The sequence below is a fragment of the Cherax quadricarinatus genome, chromosome 13, assembly GCF_038502225.1.
Source record: "Cherax quadricarinatus isolate ZL_2023a chromosome 13, ASM3850222v1, whole genome shotgun sequence".
Lineage (NCBI taxonomy): Eukaryota > Metazoa > Arthropoda > Malacostraca > Decapoda > Parastacidae > Cherax > Cherax quadricarinatus.
In genome coordinates, this window is record NC_091304.1 from 38,734,450 (window position 1) to 38,760,827 (window position 26,378).

Genomic DNA, 26,378 nt, shown 5'->3' on the forward strand with positions numbered 1-26,378 from the left:
GTCTCTGTTGCGGCTAGTGCTCTCACTACAGTGTCTGTTGTTGTTCCTAGTGTTCCAGATGGTGATAACGTCCTAGTTGACAGTGATTCCTGCAAGGTCAAGGGTTTATTTGTTGAACCTTCCTTACACGTTGTAAGAGACAGTAAGATCCATTTATTCTTTGCTAACACTTCGGGTCACAGTGTTCGTCTCAGAGCAAATACCAATCTTGTTGACCTGGTTCACTATCCTTACCCTGTTCAAGTACAGGATGACATGCCACCTGACCAGTGGGTCGGTGTTATTTCAATAGGGGAGACCTCATCCACTCCACCAGTTGAGGAGACAGACTTAGCTCCCACTGACTTCATAGACAAATTCAAGCGCTTGTTGACGCTGTTGAACAAACGTCGTAAAGCCATTGCCTTACCAGATGAGAAGATGGGTATAATGAACTTATTGTCCCATCATATTCCACTTGAACCTGGTACTAGACCTATCTATATACCTGCGTACAGAATGCCTCATTCCCAAGTTGCTGTCGCAGAAGAACTGATCAATCAAATGCTCGATGATGGAGTTATTGCACCTAGTAATTCACCCTGGAATGCGCCCTTGATCCTAGTGCCTAAGAAGGATGGTACTTGGCACCTGGTGATTGGCTTTAGGAAGTTAAATGTGAAAACTATTCCAGATCGCTTCCCACTTCCTGTACTAGGTGATCTTTTACGCACTATCGGAGATAACAAAGTCTTCTCGACCCTGGACTTGTTACATGGGTTTTGGCAAGTCCCTCTTCACGAGGACAGCCAAGAGTTAACCGCATTCTCTACTCCCACAGGTCATTATCACTTCCTTCGAATGGTTTTTGGATTATGATCCTCTCCTATCACATTCTCGAGACTTATGACCAATATCTTTAGAGGTCTTATAGATAAAGCACTTATGGTGTACTTAGATGACGTAATTGTCATGTCTGAAGATGTGGATACACATCTGAAAAGACTTGATATAGTACTTGGTAAGCTTGAAGAAGCCAATTTAAAGATCAAACTGTCCAAATGTCAATTCTTCAGATCAGAAATTAAGTTTCTTGGTCACGTAGTCACTCCTAGAGGGGTTACGACTGATCAAAGTAAAGTAACGGCAGTATTAAATTTTCCAACTCCCAAAACTGCTGATGCTGTAAGATCCTTTGTGGGTCTAGCAGGTTTCTATAGATCTTTCATTGCTAATTTTTCTTCAATAGCAGCTCCTCTAACTGAATTGCTTAAGAAAGATGTTCCTTTTGTCTGGACCTTCCATCAAGAAAGAGCATTCCAGACACTAAAAGAAAAGCTAACGTCCGCTGCCATTTTGAAATTCCCAGATTTTTCTAAGCCCTTCTATTTGACAACTGATGCTAGTTCAATTGACATAGGTGCTGTACTAGCTCAGAAGACTGATAGCAAGTACAACACAGTTGCATTTGCTAGCCGAGTCCTTACAAAGGCTGAACGTAATTATACAGTAATGGAGCAAGAAGCTTTAGCAATAGTATGGTCTTTGAAGCACTTCCGAGACATTATTTACCAGTACCCTGTTCATGTCTTGACAGACCATGCACCACTGGTACCTTTATTCCAGAATAAACAACCTATTGGAAGGTTAGCCAGATGGACCTTGACTATCCAAGAGTTCAATCCCACTTTTGAACATTTACCTGGCAAGTCAAATGTAGTCGCAGATGCTTTATCGCGACACGTTAGTGTAGTTACTGCAGATCCTCCATTTACTGCAGAGGATGTAAAGAATGCCCAAAGAACAGATCCCATGTGGTCTGGTGTGATTCGATTCCTGCTCCAGGAAGATCTTATTCTTACTGTGAAGCCACCAGCACCCATTAGTGACTTTGTAATGAGCCAAGAATTACTGTATCGAACAGCCGAGTTAGGTACTCCAAGTAGAAGAGTGTACCAGTTAGTAATTCCACAGTCACTAGTGAACGTAGCTCTACAGTTAGTTCATGATGCACCAGGTGTTGCACACCCTGGTATGGATCGTTCTGTGAAACAAGCCAGAATGAAGTACTTTTGGCCATGTATGGCAACTGACATTTCAGAGTATGTTAAGAAATGTAGTGTTTGTATGCAACATAAAGGAAATGTCAATGGTCCTAATCCAATCCAGGTGTACCCAACCACTAGCGAACCGTGGGAAAGAGTTGCCCTTGATTTGTTAACCAATTTTAAATGTTCCCTCCAAGGCAACAAACATCTGTGTGTTATGGTAGACCATTTCACCAGATATTGTGAGTTAGCTCCTATTGCAGATAAGATTGCTGAGACAGTAGCTAAAGCGTTTAAAGAACGCATTATCTGCAGGCATACCACCCCTAAGTCCTTAGTAACAGATAATGAAGGTGAATTCTGTAATGAGATTCTTGAAAATTTGTGTACCTTGTACAAGATCTCTAAATCCACCATTGTTCCTCATCATCCTGCCAGCAATGGGTTAGCTGAACGAACCAATAAGAAAGTACTTGATGTCTTGAGAGCCACTATCAACCCCAGTAGTGAAACTTGGGATGAAGTTATACCAGATGTTCAATGTGCCATAAATTCTGCTTACAATGCTTATATAGGTGATACTCCACATTATGCATTGTATGGTGTAGACAAGCGTTTACCCTATGAGTTGTTATATTCCACTCCGAAACCCAATTACAACCCTGATGATTTCGTAGCAACTCGTCCAAGCATGGCTCAGAGTGTTTTCAGAAGAATCCGTGAAACACTTCATAAATCAACAGCAGAATTTACTAGAGTAACTAATAGCCGTGCTAAACCATCAAAAGTTAAAGCAGGTTCGAGAGTAATGCTGACAAATTTCAACAAAACATCCGAAATGCCTAAGCTCGATCAAAAGTTTGTTGGCCCTTATCGAGTTGTAGAACATATCTCTGGCAATAAGTATAAGGTTAGAGAAATTAGTACTGGTAAGTACAAAGAATTGCATTTAGATCATATGAAATTAGTATGCGATGTTGATGATATTGCTACCCAGACTAATGTGACAGATGCTGAAAATCCTCTTGACTCTGTACCCTCTACCTCAAATACTCAGTCAGATATTCAACCTGAATGTCGTTACTCCTTGCGTACTCGACAAGTAATGAGAAACCCACAAGTATCTTTTGTAGATACTCGTTCAGATCTCCCTCAGTCAAGGCATGTGTTAGCCATTGCAGAGGAATTCGATCCTCCCAGAGATGATAACCATTCTGCACTTAGCTTCGAACTATAGACCAATAAGCCTAACCTCCATAGTGGGAAAATTTATGGAATCAATAATTGCCGAGGCAGTTCGTAGCCACCTTGAAAAGCATAAATTAATCAACGAATCTCAGCATGGTTTTACAAAGGGGCGTTCCTGCCTTACGAATTTATTAACTTTTTTCACTAAGGTATTTGAGGAGGTAGATCATGGTAATGAATATGATATTGTGTATATGGACTTCAGTAAGGCTTTTGACAGGGTCCCACATCAGAGACTATTGAGGAAAATTAAAGCACATGGAATAGGAGGAGAAATTTTTTCCTGGATAGAGGCATGGTTGACAAATAGGCAGCAGAGAGTTTGCATAAATGGGGAGAAATCAGAGTGGGGAAGTGTCACGAGCGGTGTTCCACAGGGGTCAGTGTTGGGCCCCCTGCTGTTCACAATCTACATAAACGACATAGATGAGGGCATAAAGAGCGACATCGGCAAGTTTGCCGATGACACCAAAATAGGCCGTCGAATTCATTCTGACGAGGACATTCGAGCACTCCAGGAAGATTTGAATAGACTGATGCAGTGGTCGGAGAAGTGGCAGATGCAGTTTAATATAGACAAATGCAAAGTTCTAAATGTTGGACAGGACAATAACCATGCCACATATAAACTAAATAATGTAGATCTTAATATTACGGATTGCGAAAAAGATTTAGGAGTTCTGGTTAGCAGTAATCTGAAACCAAGACAACAGTGCATAAGTGTTCGCAATAAAGCTAATAGAATCCTTGGCTTCATATCAAGAAGCATAAATAATAGGAGTCCTCAGGTTGTTCTTCAACTCTATACATCCTTGGTTAGGCCTCATTTAGATTATGCTGCACAGTTTTGGTCACCTTATTACAGAATGGATATAAATTCTCTGGAAAATGTACAAAGGAGGATGACAAAGTTGATCCCATGTATCAGAAACCTTCCCTATGAGGATAGACTAAGGGCCCTGAATCTGCACTCTCTAGAAAGACGTAGAATTAGGGGGGATATGATTGAGGTGTATAAATGGAAGACAGGAATAAATAAAGGGGATGTAAATAGTGTGCTGAAAATATCTAACCTAGACAGGACTCGCAGCAATGGTTTTAAGTTGGAAAAATTCAGATTCAGGAAGGATATAGGAAAGTACTGGTTTGGTAATAGAGTTGTGGATGAGTGGAACAAACTCCCAAGTACCGTTATAGAGGCCAGAACGTTGTGTAGCTTTAAAAATAGGTTGGATAAATTCATGAGTGGATGTGGGTGGGTGTGAGTTAGACCTGATAGCTTGTGCTACCAGGTCGGTTGCCGTGTTCCTCCCTTAAGTCAATGTGACCTGACCTGACTAGGTTGGGTGCATTGGCTTAAGCCGGTAGGAGACTTGGACCTGCCTCGCATGGGCCAGTAGGCCTTCTGCAGTGTTCCTTCGTTCTTATGTTCTTATGTTCTTATGTGTGCACCAGATTTGCTTTGCTGTTAATTTCACCTTGTATATATACATGTATATATTTATTCTTCCTCAGAATCCGTAGAGTGCATGAATACAGATCGATCGATCAATTCCATCCATATTGTACAATGATTTGTTCTTATAAGTCGTAATGCATTACAATGAAACTCGTTACATTAAAAGTGATTATGTTAACACCCATTACATAAAACTCATTATGTTAACATCCATTATGATACCATCCATTAGTTCTAAGTTATATATGAATTTGTTATTGTATAGAATCAGCCCAGAACCACCTGCCTGTTCAGCCTATAGCATAGTAGTGTATGTCGAGACGACATACGTAACATGACCGAGCTGTCAGCATAGTGCTGATCCCCTTATATGTGTTATATAGATTAGCTGAGTAACATAGTACCATCCATGTGTTTATATAGAAGATCCCTTAGGCCTGTGACTTTATGACGTCACGGGATGCAGCGTGAGTGAGTGACGAGCTGCCTCTTCCTCACTCGACAGATAGACATAGACAGGCGAGCAGGGCATGCCTGGGCTCCCGCCTCTCATCACAGTCTGACAATATATAGTGTTACCATCCAACAAGGTGTTTACCTTCAACCCTCGTATCTCCTTAAGAACCCCCTACAACAAATTGGTGGCAACGGAGGGCCTGGACTCACACGTACTCAGCACTGAAGGACTCACACGGACTTAGCACTGAAGGACTCACACGGACTTAGCACTGAAGGACTCACACATACTCATAACTGAAGTACTCACTCGGACTCAGCACTGAAGGACTCACACGGACTCAGTACTGAAGGACTCACAAATGCTCACTGCTTTGCATGAGAAAAATAATGTAAATAGTAATGATATTAATATTTTTATCATAAAAAATCTGTAAAATCATAGTAATGTTATCAGTGTATTATTATATTATTCAAATCTTGTTATCTTTCGTTCTCACTAAGTCTCTATCTCTCTTTCTCTCTCTCACTCTCTCTCTCTTTCTCTCTCTCTCCTTGTAGCTATGTACCTTCATGTGATGGAGGTTGTTAAGGTCATGACCAAGAACAAGGAGACCGTAGGTGGCAGCCAGTGGTTGTAGGACACCTTGCAGCCTCTGGCGCCACCGCTCCTCCAGCATCCTGGAGTTACCCACGGTAGGAGGCTCGATGCCCCGAATTAGATCTGCCTGCAGGAACAGCTCTCTAAAGTACTCCACCAGTCCCTTCAGGAGCTCTTGCACCTGAGGGAGGAGGAGACAAGGCTACATAACATAGTATCTGGTGTTGGCTCCCCTGGGACTAACACCTAGCTTGGCTGGGTACCAGAGTATTGTCCGGTCTGGCATGGTGTGTACAGTACTGTGTACTGTACCAGAGCTTGTATGTTCAAGTCTCCAAGGGAAATAAGTCACTCTGATTTTTTGGGGTTATCCTAGGTTTTTACACACATGCTGCTATGTATGATAATCTATGTAACTATGTATATACCTGAATAAACTTATTTCAGCCTGAGATAAATGTTCGTAAATACTTCTTGTTCTGCGAAGCATAAACACACACACACACACATATGTATATGCTTCTAAACTGTTGTATTCTGAGCACCTCTGCAAAAACAGTGATAATGTGTGTGTGGTGAAAGTGTTGAATAATGAAAGTATTTTCTTTTTGGGGATTTTCTTTCTTTTTTGGGTCACCCTGCCTCGGTGGGAAACGGCTGACTTGTTGAATATATATATATATATATATATATATATATATATATATATATATATATATATATATATATATATATATATATATTTATTTATTTGTTGTGCCGAATAGGTAAAATTGGTCAATTAGCAAGAACTCGTCTAAAATTAAGTCCATTCTAAAATTTTCTCTTGTACGTTTAAAGATACATTTTTTCATTCAAGTTAATGTAAAACTTTAAAATTTTGTGCCAAAAGAACCTTAGAAAACTTACCTAACCTTATTATGACAAGCACAATTTAATTTAGCCTAATTCAACTAAATACATCTTGGATAACAATGCACCATGCAGAAACAAGCAGGTATATACAGAGAAAGATCGCAGTCAGCAGGACTCGATACTGCTACTGAGAGACGGGCAAGATTCCCAGGCAGTGCTCTTATCCACTCAGCCACAATTTTGTGGATGAATGGATAGCGTTGCCTGGGAATCTTGCCCATCTTTCAATAGCAATATCGAGTCCTGCTGACTGCGATCTTTCTCTGTATATTTTAGATATGATTACAATAATTTAATAATAAATAAACACAATGAAATACATATTTTTCGTTAGGCTCAGAATGATTTTTGCGAAATTATTGCATACACAAATTTTCGCTTCCCATATTCGGCAAGAACATTGCTATTCAAGCCAAACTCGCAAGTTTTACTTATTCAGTATGACATATATATATATATATATATATATATATATATATATATATATATATATATATATATATATATATATATATATATATATATAATGGGCTCTGAAACCAGACCTGCTCCCACCAACAACTTCAACTGCGATGGCCCAATAGTAGAGAATATAGCCTCAACACTGTTTCAGAGTGTCAGGGAAGGATGGAGTCCGCCTCCAAGCAGTAACAGCTCACCCAGGGATTACCTGTTGGTTGTCTCCAACTCCTTCTTAAGCACTTACCTCGAACCACACGTCATGTACACTGGTGTTGCCTTTCGCCTTTTTGCTCCCATAATAGCTGAACACATGTATATCAGCGGCAGTAAATCGGCAAACCGATTCGGGTACCATGGTCTTTGCTGTAAATTTGTAAGATTACAAGGCATGAAGAGGTTAGAAACTTCAAGTGGAACCTTGCAACAGCCGGATGCCCAGCAATAAGGAAGCCACCCCAACTATGCAGATCTTATGGCAATCAAAAACATAGAAATGGAATTATCCTTCAAGCTTGGGCAGACGGCAAGATATTTTTTTTATTGTCACTGATATAAAGATTTTTATTTTTGATAAAAACTAAGAAACCTCACATAACCTAACTTAGTCTAGCATATTTTTTTAGGTAAATTCTGCTATATAGAGCATAGGGTAGTTTAAATTTATTAAATACTGTGTCAAATCGATGATACATATTTTGTTCGTTATGTTTAGATTGATTTCCTCTGATTTGTGGAAAAAAAAATCATTCTGCTAATTCAGCAAAGTGCACACTTGCCGAGCAGGTCAAACTCGGTGATTCGGTTTAAGTGGCAACATGCACACACACACACACACACACACACACACACACACACACACACACACACACGCCAGGAGCTCGGACTCGACCCCCGCAACCTCAACTAGGTGAGTACACACACACACACCAGCAACAGCAGTTTGTAACCCACATCTGGTCAAACACGTCAAGAAATTAGACACTGGAGGGCAGGAGGGTTAGGGGAGACATGATAATGACATAAAATACTGCGAAGATGTTCCAGAGATGGTACACAGAAACAAGGGGGTTATAATTGGTAGTTGAAGACTCAGATGAGTCAAAGAGATGTTAGGAAGTATTTGTTTAGTCATAGAGTTGTCAGGAAGTGGAATAATCTGGCATGTGACTTGGTGGAGGCATGATCCATACGCAGTTTTAAGACGAGGTATGATAAAGCTCATGGAGCAGGAGAATAGAGGACCTAGTAGCGATCAGTGAAAAGGCGGGGCCAGGAGTTATGTCTCGACCCCAGCAACCACAAAGAGGTGAGTACAAATAGGTGAGTGAGTACACACACACTGACAAACACATATATATGCTTAATTCGCAAACAGGAGAAATTATTTACAAACATTATCTCTACGTCCATAGCAGGAATCGAACCTGTAAACTCTGCATCAGAGTACACAGTACCTGATGCAGTACTCTGATGCAGGACTCGAACCTGCAGAGTTTGCAGGTTCGAGTCCTGATGTGGACGTAGAGATAATATTTATATTGTCGTGCCGAATAGGTAAAACCAGCGATTTTGGCTTAAACAGCAACACTCTTCTTGCCGAATAAGGCAAGCAAAAATTTGTGTAATAATTTCTCAAAATTCATTCTGAACCTAACGAAAAGATTTATTTCATTGTGTTTGTGTATTATTAAATTATTGTAAATTTATCTAAAATATATTTAATTGGATTAGGCTAAATTTAATTGCGCTTGTTATAATAAGGTTAGATAAGTTTTCTAAGGTTCTTTTGGTACAAAATTATTAATTTTCACATTAGCATAAATGAAAAAATATATCTTTAAACATAAAAGAGAAAATTTTTAGAAAGGACTTAATTTTAAACGAGTTCTTGCTAACTGACCAATTTTACCTATTCGGCACGACATATATACATAAGCACATCTTCAGGAACTTGCAGTGTTGCGGAAATGCAAAGGAACTCCAGGTAGAATCGTGAAGGAAACGACACTAACTAGAATGAGATTTCATCCAGCAGACCGGTGCCAGGGACCAGACAAGCGAAGGAAAGATATTGAAACAGTAGTAGTAGAAAGTATATAAAAGCTTATCAACATTAAATATTTAGTAACGACCTGGCGACCACAACATTAGTGACGTGTCAGATATCACCAACATGCCATCAGATTCCTCTGTAAAGGTGAGTGGGAGCAGCGGAAGAGAGCTCTCCACCACCTCTATATACCTCTACCTCCTCTCAACCACCTCTATACCTCTACCTCCTCTCCACCACCTCTATACCTCTACCTCATCTCCACCACCTCTATACCTCTACCTCCTCTCAACCACCTCTATACCTCTACCTCATCTCCACCACCTCTATACCTCTACCTCCTCTCAACCACCTCTATACCTCTACCTCCTCTCCACCACCTCTATACCTCTACCTCATCTCCACCACCTCTATACCTCTACCTCCTCTCAACCACCTCTATACCTCTACCTCATCTCCACCACCTCTATACCTCTACCTCCTCTCAACCACCTCTATACCTCTACCTCCTCTCAACCACCTCTATACCTCTACCTCCTCTCAACCACCTCTATACCTCTACCTCATCTCCACCACCTCTATACCTCTACCTCCTCTCAACCACCTCTATACCTCTACCTCCTCTCCACCACCTCTATACCTCTACCTCCTCTCCACCACCTCTATACCTCTACCTCATCTCCACCACCTCTATACCTCTACCTCCTCTCAACCACCTCTATACCTCTACCTCCTCTCAACCACCTCTATACCTCTACCTCCTCTCAACCACCTCTATACCTCTACCTCCTCTCAACCACCTCTATACCTCTACCTCATCTCCACCACCTCTATACCTCTACCTCCTCTCAACCACCTCTATACCTCTACCTCCTCTCAACCACCTCTATACCTCTACCTCCTCTCCACCACCTCTATACCTCTACCTCATCTCCACCACCTCTATACCTCTACCTCCTCTCAACCACCTCTATACCTCTACCTCCTCTCAACCACCTCTATACCTCTACCTCCTCTCAACCACCTCTATACCTCTACCTCATCTCCACCACCTCTTTATACCTCCCTTTTCCACCTCTCTATACGTCTCTCACCTCCTCTCCACTTCAACTTTCTCCAAACAATGTTTCGTTTTATTCTAAACTAATATAATTCATCATGTAGTGGGACAGTTAAGTAAATAATCACGCACTTTGCATTAAAAGCGTGAAACCTGAAACACAGTTAAAATAAACTTTATTGAATGTTAACAAATGTGTGTCGCCGCCGGCAGCGCCCCTGGCGGCTGCCACCCACATTTTCTTTCAAAATGGCAGCCAATTTATTCGAACGCATGTATCTTCAGCATACAACCCAGACACACCCAATGATAGTTAAATACACATAAAATTCGAAGAACACTATAGAAACAAAACAGGACAATACCTGATTGAATGTCGTAGCTATGGTGTTTAGCGAATTACCTCATCAATTAAAAACTGTCTTCATATAATATCACATCTCGGTCCACTTGAAATGAAATTACAATAAAGAATATTCATATTTACATCAGGAAATATTGATAAACACTGAGGCACATACATTCATTCCTAACACCAGACACAAATCAAAATTTGTCTATGACAATTATGAAACAATTAAACAGAGTTGTATGTACTTGTGGGTCTATACTGAGGTTTTCTTTGTATGTACAAAATCAAACAATACAGCCACAAGGCCATGGCAAGGAAAAACTTTACACTGATATCACTCTTGGTAGAGTTGTCGTCACGTCAACAAATACTGTAGCAGTACACTGGTAGATGGCCTTGTTGCACTAGCACAGTCCCCTTCACGCCTTTTTGCCAGTTACAATGCATCAGTTCACAGCGTTGGAAAAGTAGGCACAAGTGTAGTATAATGTATAGCGAGGTGAAGGTGAAGGTAAGGAATGCTGATGACTGAGAAGAGGTTGGATTCGAGAAGGATCCTCCAATCACAGGCCTGTTGGTATATAGGATAACGATGAAGAGGTTTCCTGGCACAAGACTCATCTATATTGTAGATGAAATTGTTGGATGTACAGATGAGAGATAATACCAAGATCCTATATCTCCGAGTGTCTTCTCTCCTGGTGATGAGCCTGGCGACTCTTTAGTTAATTAAATGGCTATGGAGGTTTCTGTGCAAAAGCGTTCCTAAAGTCCATTCTGCTGGCGCATTAGTGTTCTGAAATACGTTTTTGGATGTCTCTGGATGTTTCACCTACGTCAATAATTTTATTCCAATTATCTCCCTCACAGAATACGTCTTCTGCTTGGTTAACAGTAGTCTGCCTTGATTTCCAATTAATAACAATGGTTATAAATGACTATAATTTTTAAAGGGGTGGACCGGTAAGCTAGCGGAAGGCCTCGGTCAGATGATCAAAAGCTCCAAAGGCGTGTCATCATCTGACTAAGACCCGCGTCAGGAAACACTTGTCCTGTTTCCTGACGAACCTTACCTAACCTAACCTTTGATTTCCATGATTTGTCACAGTCCTACCATCCCCAGTCACCTAGACTTGGTAGCATTGGTTCTCTTATTTTTTTGCAGAACTTGAACCCGGACATCCCCACCTTGATAGGCATGTTGTTGAGATCTGTTTGTGTTTGAGGGATATTAACCAAAGCGCCAGATCGTCTGGCAAAGACACTGTTTTATAAACTTTGGACAGTCCACGTGTTTTGTCATACATGAGAACAACTTATTTCTCAAGCTGGTCAAAAACACTGCTATGGATACTAGGTGGAGCATCCGCCAGAAGCTGGAAGACATCAGTCACATCTGAAACTACGGCTCAGCTACTCCATTCTTTCTTTTTTTATTTTCTCGCAAAGAATAATTTTATAACACAGTGGTACAACATTAGTAATGTTTTATGACAGTTACCAGTGATTCATGCTAATTAGCAATTATTAATGCTGCAGCTTTTGATTGGTCCAAAGTAGCTGCAACAGTATGAGCTGGAATGTATCTACGGCGCCTCCCTACTTCAAGCTTCTTTTGCTGGTACTGTGTAATTTGGCCAAAATTAGCACTGCTACATCTACGTCTGATGTTCTTACTATAATCTCGTAGTTGTGATGTATTGCATCTGACACATGCAGTACTAAGCGTGTGTCCGTTTCTTCATGTGAACACGGCTCACTTCGACTGTTGTCCTCTCTCCTTGGTGATGAAAGCACTTAGACACCTTGGGTGTTGTATATTTATTTGCCTTGAAAGTTGGTGAATGTAACCTCTTCTACCAGCAAGTGAAAGAGCTAGGGTTTTATTCTCATTAACACGAAGGAAACTCAATTATTTGGCACCTTTAATGAAAGCACTGGATGGAGTTTGATGAAAGCTCAACTCTTCTCCGAATCCCCTTTCTCCTTTTTTTTTTCTTGTTACTGCCTTTGGACTATTTTGATTATAAATATCCCACATTATGTCAGTTCTGTCTACATGTTCTAGCTGATGTTACATATATGACATAGACAACACCTTCATGTAATAATTAAAAGTTTGGTAGTTTCCTGGTGACAGCATAGAAACTGTCAATGCACCATCCAGTATCGATGTAATCACTCGTGGGCTTACTTCTACTGGTTGTGACAAGGACTCAGGCTCCGCAAATAAATCTGCCTTGGTGTCAGATTTTGTCACCAGCTTTGAAAGGTAACAGTAGCCATGCTCAAAAATAATCATGCTCAAAATGACTGTTCAAGATTGCCTTCTCTGGACTTCTATGCAATGTACAACCTGGATAACAGAGTGCAGCCTTCCTATACTGTTTCCACCTGGGACTTCTGTTTCTAAGGACGTTGCTGTCTCAAGGGCAACTGGGGTTTACTCTTTTGATTGGCTCTTTGTACGGCGTTGTTCTGCCCATAAACCTTTCTTTGACGAAAAAGTCATATTGCTCCTGGCCCACTTCGTACACTTTTCCTATAGTCTTCTGCACATCAGAGTCCATGATAAACTTTGTATCCATTGTGAGCCGATCACCACTGTTTTCTTTGAAAGAGTTTTCAATTTCTTCAGAGACAACAAAAGCTCTCTCTTCCTTGGCAAAACAATGTTTAAACTGATGTGGTTTGCTCATGGTATTTTGTTGAATAATTTGTGTTAACATCTTCAGATTCTCTCGTCCTTGATATTTCAGGTCCTGCCACAATCCAGCAATGTAGAGCATTTAGGTTCTCAGACCAACAGCCCCACCATCATCCTTTACCTAGCCATTTACTTTTCCATAGTCCTGATCTAGTTCAAGTGGCAGAGCGTTTGATCATGTGTGCGACAAACCCTCTTGAGATGAACTTTAGGTAAAAGTGAAACTGTCCCAATATCTTGGTCATATGCAAGTAGAACATCCGTGCATTCGGTATGGGATCTAAGATCGGGAATTGCAGCCAATATCTGATTTTTGAGTCTAGGAGCATCAACAGGCAATTCATACCAGGCTCAGATAGCCTGTATATGCAAAGGGTTTTTAGGTCTCCTATTCTGAAGACTGACCTGGCTTCCCTTGACTCCCTGTTGGATTCAATATATGAAACCAGTACATCAAAGAATCTGCCTTACAACAAGGTTTCTGATGAACTTTCTGCACAATCCTTACTTGAGAACTGTGAGTGTCTGTGAAGTTTTGATAATCATTTAGCATGATTCCTGGGCATCAGTAACTACTAAGTAAACAGTTCTGTGTCACATTTCTGTTGTACACGTCCTTATTTTAAAATCAATAGTAACAATCATCTGTGACGCTCTCTTGTCTTTAGATTTATCTTATAATAATGAAATTCTTCCTTAGAATTTATATATCTTAGCAGGTGCCGATTTTATCAGCACCTGTTCTCTGACACCATGTAACAAGATACAAATATACGTAAGTTTGTAACGATTTTCTTAAAAGTGCATAGCATCAGACACATTTTGTCTTACCCTAAGATACCAAGAAAAACATAGTTTTATCTGAGGGGGGATGAGAAACACTGACCCTGGATCACATTGATCACATTCTCTTAATAGGTAAGATCCTCTAAGTTGGTCTTGTTTACGATGGAAACCCCCTCAGGGAAGGTTATTTGATGTTGGTGAGGGGCTCTTGATTTAGGGAATTGGATCTGTGCTCCAGTTCCCCGAATTAATAAGCCTGAATGCCTTCCACATCCCCCCCCAGGCGCTGTATAATCCTCCGGGTTTAGAGCTTCCCCCTTGATTATAATAATAATAATTACGATGGAACTTGTTTTAAAAGTGACTCATGAAATAGTATGGGATCGTTTGTTTAAAAATGTTTAAACTAAAGGATATAGATTTCTAGTTAACATTGTCTTCATCACCAAAAAAACAGAAAACAATCTTTTTGTGTACGTTACTCTGTTTACCCAGAAATTCTTCTCAGGCTAAAACAGTCACTTTCCCGAGCATATTCCTGCCACTACTTTGATTACTTCTAAATTCTTCGCTCTCTAAAGCATAAAAAAATATTTTTACAAACACCTTACTGACCTTAAAACCAATTTTACCATTACCGATATTATATGAGTCAATATTATGTTTCTTTTTATGGTGATATTTTGTTTATCGTAAAACTTTGTTAATATTTTATCTTACAAAAATGATTTATTAACATCAAATTACTTTTACAAACTTTGGAATAACGTATCTGTTATTGTGAAAGAAAACAGTATAAAAGAGGTGGGAATCCCCAAATATCATTTGCGTGAGAGACAGTCATATGTTTATATATAAAACGGAATATACATAATGGAAAGAATTTACTCGGAAAGTTGATAACCCAAGAAATTATCCTGACAGACAGTTGAATTTGAAGGTATTGATGGTGCAGGGTACATAAGAAAAGAGGAACACTGCAGCAGGCCTACTGGCCTATACAAAGTAGGTCCTTATTGAGTTCTCTCTCAGTGTACTCACCACTTCCTTGTTTCTCACTGCACCGTCTATCAGTTAAGGTGTGCAGGTTTGAGACTATATCCCTCCAGTATACTCCATGTGTAGAAAGATACATTATAATCTACGCCTGGAAGATACTGGAGGGATTAGTCCCAAACCCGCACACTAAAATTACTGCTTATAAACACACACAGCTTACCAGACTGCGCAGGATATCTGCAATGAAATGCAGGGAACCTATGAGCAAATCGAGAGTAAACTCAGTAAGTGTTAAGGGACCACGACTCTTTAGCACCCTCCCATCATGGATAAAGGGAACTGACAACACACCCCTTAGCTGTCTTGAAGAGGTAACTCGATAGGTTCCTCAATACAGTTCCTGATCAGCCGGGTTGTTGCGCATACCTTGGACTGCAGGAGGCAGGCACTAAAAGTTTGATTGTTCAGACAAGCAACCAGAAGGTCTGGTCTGAGGCCGGGCCGCGGGGGCGGTGACCTCCGGAAGCCACTCCAGGTAATGATGAGATCTAAGAAGTAATCAGTTTGTTTAAATATTATTTTAAAATAGCTGAGACAGACAGATAGAGAGGGGAGAGGTTTACCGGAAGTGATTACCTGATAACACATGAAGGGAAGATAAACCCGGCGGGGTCATTAGCGCAGCTCAGAAGGCGAGAGAGAGTTGTTTGTTTGTAGGCTTGTTTAGAGCCACAAACAAGATAATTATGAGCGTCTTCGGTGTAAATGGTGAGTTCTTAAGTATGAAGGGAGAAGAATCTTGTTTGTTTGAGAGTTACCAAGTGTCGGTAGACACTTGGTCTGCTATTTATGTGTGTGTGTGTGTGTGTGTGTGTGTGTGTGTGTGTGTGTGTGTGTGTGTGTACTCACCTATTTGTGGTTGCAGGGGTCGATATATAGCTGCTGGCCTTACCTCTTCACTGATCGCTACTAGGTCCTCTCTCTGTTCCATGAGCTTTATCATTCCTCGTTGTTTTTTTGTTTACCGTCCGATTTCCTCCAGTTTTGGTACACAAGACAAAGTGTTTTCACTCATTCTTGAAAATATTTATCAAAAATATACCTCAAACGACAACTGAGAAAAGACTGATAAAGACTGATTTGCTGAAAAATGCCCTTGGGTGGCTATTTATTCCTATATGGGACATCGTAAGGTTGTTTGGACACTTGGTGCCGAGAAAGCAATGCTTATACGAAGTTTACTCAACGCCTTTTCTCTAAATAACTTATCTTTATTTCACAAAAAAATAAAGTTTGTTAGTTCCTGGAATGTTGCAAAAAAAATCTGCCCTTTACTCCCACATAACTCCGAAAGTATTTGGAATATTTCCAAAAAAAGGTTGTACAAAATCAGAGAAATCATTATTCTACAATTTATGTGAATATTATTCCATTTAATTAAGTAATAAAGGCAGAAACAGGTACCTTAGGTGAATAAGTTACTTCCGAGATATCGGCCGGGAACGCCGGCCGACCCACCTTTTAAAAAAAAAAAAAAAATTGCGAAAATCGCGTTTGTTTGGGTGTATTTCTTAGTAAACTGATGTTCTAGTGCAGTTACCCTCTTCAAAACACCGTTTTCTCTCACTCAGAGACCAAAGAATACGACACGGAGAGGAGTAACTCAATATTTATCGAAATATTCCCGATAATTTCTCGCCATATTATGGCCTATTTTTTTCAGTCTAGAGTATATAACATGTTTGTATGTTATTTAGAGTGTTTATTATATCATATTAGATCAATTCTGATAGATAAATAAGCTGTAGAGTTGATATATAAGCTGATATAAGCGTAATAATGAAGTGATTTCTCCTGGCGCGGCAACCCTTCCGCGCGTCATGATATGATTAATGACTGTTGCTAAATCTAGGGATAAGCTCCGCCTTCAGTTTTATGATGCCAAGTAGTCAGTTATTATATTGAAGATAAGATAAGATTTCGTTCGGATTTTTAACCCCGGAGGGTTAGCCACCCAGGATAACCCAAGAAAGTCAGTGCGTCATCGAGGACCTGATTTAAATAACAATAAACTGGAGATTCTATGGTTTGAAGTGCTGCTTCCTAAGACCAAACCCATCTTAGTAGGAACTAGTTACCGCCCTCCTACCCAGGACCAGTTCTTAGAAGACTTTTCCAGAGTCTTGTCCGGAGTTGAAAACAATTGCGAGACAATAATACTGGGCGACTTCAATATCTGTTTTCAGCAGCAAAATAACGGGCTATGCAAAAGGTATAAGCAAATTCTAGGATTAAATAGTTACACTCAACTTATTAATACTCCAACCCGGATCACACAGTTCTCAGCCACCCTAATTGACCACATACTTTGTAACCGCTCTGAGAACATTAGTCAGTCAGGCGTCATTACCACAGGTCTTAGTGATCATTTCATCATTTACTGCACCAGGAAAATAACTAGGGATAGGATAGGCCTACACAGGACAATAAAAATGAGGTCAACTAGAAACTACAGTAAAGAAACACTGGTAAATAGGCTACACAATTGTGACTGGACAGAGATAACAAGTTGCACGGACGTAAACGATGCCTGGGAAAAATTCAAAACAATGTTCACTACCATCCTTGATAATATTGCACCAGTTAAAGAGGTTAGGATTAAACGAAGAACTGAACCCTGGATGAATACTGAGATATTAGATAATATGAAATTCAGAGACCAGCTGCTAAAAAGATTTAAAGCAAACAGACAGGATATTGCAGCACTAAATGAATTCCAAAGGGTGAGGAACAGAGTACAGAGACTTATAAAAGGAGCAAAGGCAAAGCACTACTGCTCAAAAATTGAAGAGTATAAGCATAACCCCAGAAAGCTCTGGCAACAACTAAAACAGTTGGGGTATAGCCATAAGCCAGTAGATAGGTCTAACATAGTACTCACTATCGATAATGAGGTATGCCACGAAACATCTAAGGTGGCAAATTGCTTTAATTCATACTACACATCTGTTGCATCAACACTAGTAAGTAAACTACCAGCTGCATCAAATACCTTTAACACAGAGTCTGATAAGTTTCAAACATACTATACCAATAAAGGGGTAACCCCAAACAGTTGTCAACTAGTAAGTGTATCTCATGACTTTATTCAAAAAGAACTAAGCAGGTTAAACCCAACTAAGAGCACAGGCCCTGATAACATCCCGTCTAAGTTCCTAAAAGATGGTGCTTCTGAACTGTCAATCCCTATTGCTCGCATAATAAATCTATCAATCACCACTAATACAGTACCGGAGGGGTTCAAGGAGGCCAGAGTTACTCCTATCTTCAAGAAAAATAGTAGGTCTGATGTAAGCAACTATAGGCCTGTTAGTATACTCAGTATAATATCTAAAATTCTAGAGAGGGCGGTGTATTCTCAAGTAGTTAAGTACCTTAATGCCAACAACATTCTCCATAGCTATCAATCGGGCTTTAGAAGATCCTACTCAACCGACACCTCCCTTATTAATCTGATGGATTACCTGAGAACTGAAATGTCAAAGGGGAACCTCATAGGCATGGTAACCTTAGACCTGCAAAAGGCCTTCGATACTGTCAACCACAATATATTATGTAATAAACTTCAAACTATCGGTATAGGTTCTGTAGACTGGTTTAAGTCCTACCTTAGCAACAGGAGACAAATAGTCAAAATCAACAAAACAGAATCAGAACCCCTGCCGATAACATGTGGAGTTCCCCAAGGTAGTATTCTGGGTCCCTTATTATTCTTATGTTATGTCAATGATATGCCTATCAGTGTCAAGTGCAAACTCCTACTGTATGCAGATGACAGTGCTCTGTTAGTGTCAGGTAAAGACCCACAAGATATTGCTAATGTTTTAACACTGGAACTGGAGTCCTGCAGCAAATGGTTAGTAGACAACAAACTATCATTACACCTAGGGAAAACTGAAGCCATTCTCTTTGGCACGAAACATAAACTGAGAAGGGTAAATAATTTTAATGTTCAATGTAATGGGGAGCCCATCACTTTGGTTTCATCAGTAAAATATTTGGGAATCCCCTTTGACCCATGCATGTCAGGAGAATTGATAGGGAACAGTGTAGTAAAGAAAGCAAATGCCAGACTGAAGTTCCTGTATAGACAAGCACAGTGTCTACCTACTGAGGCTCGCAGGACTCTATGTCTAGCCCTTATACAATGCCATATGGATTACGCTTGCTCTTCTTGGTACTCTGCCTTGACAAAAAAACTGAAAGATAGACTGCAAATCACCCAGAACAAAATCGTAAGATTCATCCTGGGGCTGGGACCAAGAGAACATGTAGGCCAGGATGAATTACAGCAGTTGGATATGCTGAATGTTGAAGACAGAGTAAAACAACTGAAGCTAAATCATGTTTATAAAATTGCTCACAAGCAATGTCCAGAATATCTTGCTGTCAATTTTGTCAAGGCTGGGAACCAAAGCAACCATAGAACTAGGGGGAGAGAGCACAACTTTGTAGTACCCACAGTCAGTGGCCAGGCTTCAAACACCTTTTATTGTACAGCAATAAAGGAATGGAACAGACTACCCGCACATGTCAAAGCCAGTCATAGCGTGAACCAGTTCAAGAAGAGTGCCAAAAGGTGTCTGATGAATGTAGCTACAGAAAGGGAGGGGAATGATTTTCTATTTTTTAGCTAACATACGTGTAAATTTTACCTTATTCCTTGTAATGACCCTCGTATTGTAGATAGTCTTAATGACCTTGGTGTCGCAGATAGTCTTTTTAGTATGATAATAAGATGTTATCTTCATTGTAGAACAATAAGAAAATATTATAACCTTTATACTATAATAATAAGGTAAAAGGACCCCAATGGAAATAAGTCACTCTGTCTGACTTTTTTGGGTTATCCCAGGTTCTCTACACATATGCTGCTATGTATGATAATTCTATGTAACTGTATTTGTGTATACCTGAATAAACTTACTTACTTACTTACTTACTTACTTAATCTTGTCCCCCAGGATGTGACCCACACCAGTCGACTAACACCCAGGTACCTATTTGCTGCTAGGTGAACAGGACAACAGGTGTAAGGAAACGTGTCAAATGTTTCCACCCGCCGGGAATCGAACCCGGGCCCTCCGTGTGTGAAGCGGGAGCTTTAGCCACCAGACCAAGAAAAAGCGATAAAAAACAAGGAAAAATTTCCAAAATATATATGGGCTGTGAGCAGACTCGCTACCAATATCACCGTCACCTTACCTCATATAAATGACTGTAATTTCTTGTAGAAACGTCGTAGAACATTCATTCTGGTACCATTGTGTTGCCAAAGAGTTAAGCTATTTCTCGGTATATATAACTCAATTTCCATAATTTTTCGATTTTTGGTCGAGCGCGCGCGGAAATTGCTATTCTGTGTGTGTACTCACCTAGTTGTACTCACCTAGTTGAGGTTGCGGGGGTCGAGTCCGAGCTCCTGGCCCCGCCTCTTCACTGATCGCTACTAGGTCACTCTCCCTGAGCCGTGAGCTTTATCATACCTCTGCTTAAAGCTATGTATGGATCCTGCCTCCACTACATCGCTTCCCAAACTATTCCACTTACTGACTACTCTGTGGCTGAAGAAATACTTCCTAACATCCCTGTGATTCATCTGTGTCTTCAGCTTCCAACTGTGTCCCCTTGTTACTGTGTCCAATCTCTGGAACATCCTGTCTTTGTCCACCTTGTCAATTCCTCTCAGTATTTTGTATGTCGCTATCATGTCCCCCCTATCTCTCCTGTCCTCCAGTGTCGTCAGGTTGATTTCCCTTAACCTCTCCTCGTAGGACATACCTCTTAGCTCTGGGACTAGTCTTGTTGCAAACCTTTGCACTTTCTCTTGTTTCTTCACGTGCTTGGCTAGGTGTGGGTTCCAAACTGGTGCCGCATACTCCAATATGGGCCTAACGTACACGGTGTACAGGGTCCTGAATGATTCCTTATTAAGATGTCGGAATGCTGTTCTGAGGTTTGCTAGGCGCCCATATGCTGCAGCAGTTATTTGGTTGATGTGCGCTTCAGATGTGCCTGGTGTTATACTCACCCCAAGATCTTTTTCCTTGAGTGAGGTTTGTAGTCTCTGGCCCCCTAGACTGTACTCCGTCTGCGGTCTTCTTTGCCCTTCCCCAATCTTCATGACTTTGCACTTGGTGGGATTGAATTCCAGGAGCCAATTGCTGGACCAGGTCTGCAGCCTGTCCAGATCCCTTTGTAGTTCTGCCTGGTCTTCGATCGAGTGAATTCTTCTCATCAACTTCACGTCATCTGCAAACAGGGACACCTCAGAGTCTATTCCTTCCGTCATGTCGTTCACAAATACCAGAAACAGCACTGGTCCTAGGACTGACCCCTGCGGGACCCCGCTGGTCACAGGTGCCCACTCTGACACCTCGCCACGTACCATGTGTGTGTGTGTGTGTGTGTGTTTTACAAGTTCTTCTGGCGCTTTGTCAGATTCACAGATGATTATCAAACTCAATACAAAGTATGTGGTCAGTGTTATGGTCACGTGTTTTAACACCATGTACCAAATTGACCACTTATTGAGGAATATAGAGACAGTATAATAACCTATGTGATATATCAAGCTGTTTTGTAATGAAAAGAAAATACCAGACATTAAACAAATTGCCTAAATTTACATGCAGGAGATAAGACAAGTGTAGTAATAAGACAAGTGTAGACATAAGACAAGTGTAGTAATAAGACAAGTGTAGACATCAATCCTGATATATTATTAACACTTTTGAAACCTAATTGCTAGACCTGTGTACATCCACATGTTCTTGCCACCGTCCACATGTTCTTGCCACCGTCCACATGTTCTTGCCACCGTCCACATGTTCTTGCCACCGTCCACATTATGGTTCTGGGCTGCACAACAAATTAGCCACTTTGGCGGCAAAATCTACGAACAACAAATCTAAATCAACAGTTTAAAGTTAATGTTTGTTATCCTACTTACCAAGCACATCATCGTTAATATTGTGAAGCCGATCACTAGAGACATCCTTTAGTTATTGAATGGAAATCAATATTACTCTTTATTGAATAAAGGTGGGAAATTATGCTGCCTAAAAATAATATTTTTTTTTTTTTGATAACACAGCATGGCTGAAAAGTTGAAGCCGATCAGAAGAGTATTCTCCATTTATCTCACGAATTTTATCGATTTCAGTTTGTTTAATTCTGGATAATGACATATTTGCCCACACACAGACTTTATAGACATTATTGTGTCTGTAAGATTCATCTCTCATTATCACAGCCTCTTACAAGACCTAACTTAAATATTTTTACAGGGATTTAATTTGAGAAAAAATTTTCAAATTATTTTACTCGTGAAATTAGCATATGTGTACCTATATATTTCAACTTCACTCTCCCGGAGCCCGGGCATGGGCCAGGCTCATTTGGTGCTTGCCTGGTCAATCAGGCTGTTGATGCTGGTGGCCCACTGCTCCACATCTCAAAATAGGCTGGTTGATCTGGCATCTGGTGAAGATACTTGTCCACTTTCCTCTTAAAAACTTCTACACTTGTCCCAGCCGTGTTATTGATATCTTCTGCTAAGATGATGAATAGTCTGGGGCCCTGGATGTTGACACAGTGCTCCCTTGTTGTGCCCACAGCACCCCAGCTTATCATTGGAGGTACACAACTCATACTGATGAACGTGTGGTCACGGGGCGCCTGCGCATGCCAAGAACTACATGAATTATTGCCCTCGTTACCACATAGCAGCAGTGAAAATTTTGAAAACCGATCGAATGAGGCCTTCTTGTGTTATCAGTGAAATAAAAACGAAAATTGGGAGAAAGAAAAGAAAAAAATCTGGTAAACACTTGATGGACCCGATTAAAAGATTCCATAGTGATCCAAGCAGCAGAAAACCTTTCTTATTGGTTGCTTGGTTCGCAGCTTAAGCTTAGTTTGCAGCTTGATTGCTTGCTTTGGTTCGCAAATTGATTGATGTTGCTTTGATTTGTAGCTTGATTGGTTGCTCTGGTTCGCAGCTTGACTGATTGCTTGGTTTGCAGCTTGATTGGTTGGTTTTGTTTTCAGCTTGATTGTGTTAAAAGCCAATCAGCTACACAAGGGCGATCAAATCTGTAAGTAACCTGTTCAACCACCAATCAAAACTAATTTAATCCTCAAAATGAACATTAAAATTAACTCTCCGTTAAAATATAGTGATATATATACACCTGTCAGCTTATAATGAATGTCGTGAACACTGTCTAGTGTGGATAAATTAGACACATGTGCAACTCTTGGGTATCTTTATTGAGGAAACGTTTCGCCACACAGTGGCTTCATCAGTCCATTCTTCGCTTGCCTAATTCTTGGGCACGACCTACTTCCACATTGAACAAATTTGACACCACCTATGACTGCTGCACCTCTCCTGCCATACGGTTTATAAGCTGCTTCTCCGCTCATATGCCGTATTCTATTCAAGATTGATGGACTGAACACATCGACTCAAGGTTGAGGGACTGATTACCTCTTTCTCCTCCTGTTCTTCAAGTTTCTCCTACGTATGGACTGATGAAGCCACTGTGTGGCGAAACGTTTACTCAATAAAGATACCCAAGAGTTGCACATGTGTCTAATTTATGAACATGTCGGTTCTCTGAACCATTCATCTACAAAACTGTCTAGTGTGCGTGAAAGAACAAACAGAGGTGAAATATGCACAAAATATAATAGGAGCGAGAGGAGTGGCTGCGCTCATAATTTGTTATATAATTGTCGTGCAATATAAGACGGGAAGGACCAGATAATTGGACAGGGTGAAGCAGCAGGTCTGACACTCTCCACTCTCAGAGATAACCTGCCAACACTCGCTAGTGAATCACCATACAACCACCCATAAAATGGTAGGTTGTGTGTGTGTGTGTGTGTGCGTGCGTGCATGCATGTATGTATGTTTGTGTATATGTGTGTATGAGTATGTTTGTGTGAATGTGTACTCACCTATTTGTGGTTGCAGGGGTCAAGACATAGCTCCTGGCCCTACCTCTTCACTGATCGCTACTAGATCCTCTCCCTGTTCCATGAGCTTTATCATACCTCGTCTTAAAACTATGTATCGTTCCTACCTACACTACATCACTTGCCAGACTATTCCACTTCCCGACAACTCCATTACTAAAGAAATACTTCCTAACATCTCTTTGACTCATCTGAATCTTCAACTTCCAATTGTGACCCCTTGTTTTTGTGTCCAATCTCTGGAACATCCTGTCTCTGTCCACCTTATCTATTCCTCTCAGTATTTTGTATATCGTTATCATGTCTTCCCTACCCCTCCTGTCCTCCAATGTCGTCAGGCCGATTTCCCTTAATCTTTCTTCGTAGGACATTCCCTTTAGCTCTGGAACTAACCTTGTTGCAAACCTTTGCACTTTCTCTAATTTCTTGACTTTTTTGATCAGGTGTGGGTTCCAAACTGGTGCTGCGTACTCCAGTATGGGCCTGACGTACACGGTGTACAGTCTTGAACGATTCCTTACTGAGGTATCGGAACACTGTTCTCAGGTTTGCCAGGCGCCCATATGCTGCAGCAGTTATCTGGTTGATGTGCACTTCAGATGTGCTCGGTATTATACTCACCCCAAGATCTTTCTTCTTGAATGAGGTTTGCAGTCTTTGGCCACCTAGCCTAAACTCTGTCTGCGATTTTCTTTGCGCTTCCCCGATCTTCATGACTTTGCATTTGACGGGGTTAAATTCGAGGAGCCGGTTGCTGGACCACGCGTCCAAGCTGTCCAGGTCTCTTTTTAGTACTGCCTGATCCTTATCTGATTTAATTCTCCTCATTAACTTAACATCATCTGCGAACAGAGACACTTCCGAGTCTAACCCTTCCATCATGTCATTCACATATTCCAAAAATAGCACTGGTCCTAGGACTAACCCTTGTGGAACCCTGCTCGCCACAGGCGCTCACTATACCTCATCACGTACCATGATTCGTTGTTACCCCCATCCCCCTGTCAGGTATTCTCTGATCCACTGCAGTGCCCTTCCTGTTATACATAACTGATCCTCTAGATTTTTTACCAGTCTCTTGAGAAGAACTGTGTCGAAAACCTTGCAGTCCAAGAAAATGCAATCTACCCACCCCGCTCTCTAGTGTCTTACTTCCGTTACCTAGTCATAAAACTTCAGTAGGTTTGTCATACAGGATTTACCTTCCATGAATCCGTGCTGGTTGACTTTTATAAGTTGGTTCTGTTCTAGGTGCTCCACCACTTTCCTCCTGATAATCTTCTCCATAACTTTGCATACTATACTCGTCAGTGACACTGGTCTGTAGTTAAGTGCCTCGTTTCTGTCTCTTTTCTTAAAAATGGATACTACTTTTGCCGTCTTCCATACCTCAGGTAGTTGCCCAGCTTCCATGGATGTGTTGAAAATTGTGGTTAGTGGCACACACAGAGTCTCAGCTCCCTATCTAAGGACACACGGAGAGATGTCCGCTCCCACTGCCTTTGAGGTATCAAGGTCACTAGGCAGCTTCTTCACCTCCTTGGTTGTGTGTATTTCATCCGACACTTGTTGGTATATCCCTTGTTGGTGTCCCCCCTCTGTTCTGTCTTCGCAGAGCCCTTTCTGTCTCCACTGTAAATACTTCCTTAAATCTCGTGTTGAGCTCCTCACATACTTCTTGGTTATTTCTTGTGAGCTCCCCACCTGATATCCTCATCCTGATTACCTGGTCCTTGACTGTTGTCTTCCTCCTGATGTGGATATACAACAGCTTCAGGTCGGACTTGACTTTCGATGCTATGTTGTTTTCGTACTGTAGTTGGGCCTCCCTCCTTATCTGTGCATACTCGTTTCTGGCTCTTCGACTAATCTCTTTATTTTCCTGGGTCCTTTGTCTTTTGTACTTTTTGCATTCTCTAGTGCACTTAGTTTTTGCCTCCCTACGTCTTCGGGTAAACCAAGGGCTCGTTCTAGTCTTCCAATTATTTCTGTTGCCCTTGGGAACAAACCTTTCCTCTGCTCCTTGCATTTTGTTGTTACGTAGCTCATCATTTCGTTTACTGACTTTCCTACCATTTCTCTTTCCCACTGAACCTCCTGCGGAAAGTTCCTTATAACTGTGTAGTCCCTCCTAATACAATTTGGCTTTTCCCATCCTACTTCTGTTACCCTCTCCACTTGTAACTCTACTATGTATTCAAAGCTCAAAAC

General features: G+C 40.9%; 1 protein-coding gene across 1 annotated transcript in view; it reads right to left on the bottom strand.

Annotated features, from left to right (window-relative positions):
- The window catches only part of LOC138852659 (uncharacterized), an 85,850-nt gene that overhangs the window by 9,752 nt on the left and 49,720 nt on the right, over positions 1–26,378 (bottom strand). Inside the window, exon 4 of the mRNA XM_070084749.1 lies at positions 5,760–5,972. Coding sequence (XP_069940850.1) covers positions 5,760–5,972 — 213 coding nt within the window. The remainder of the gene's footprint in view (positions 1–5,759; positions 5,973–26,378) is intronic.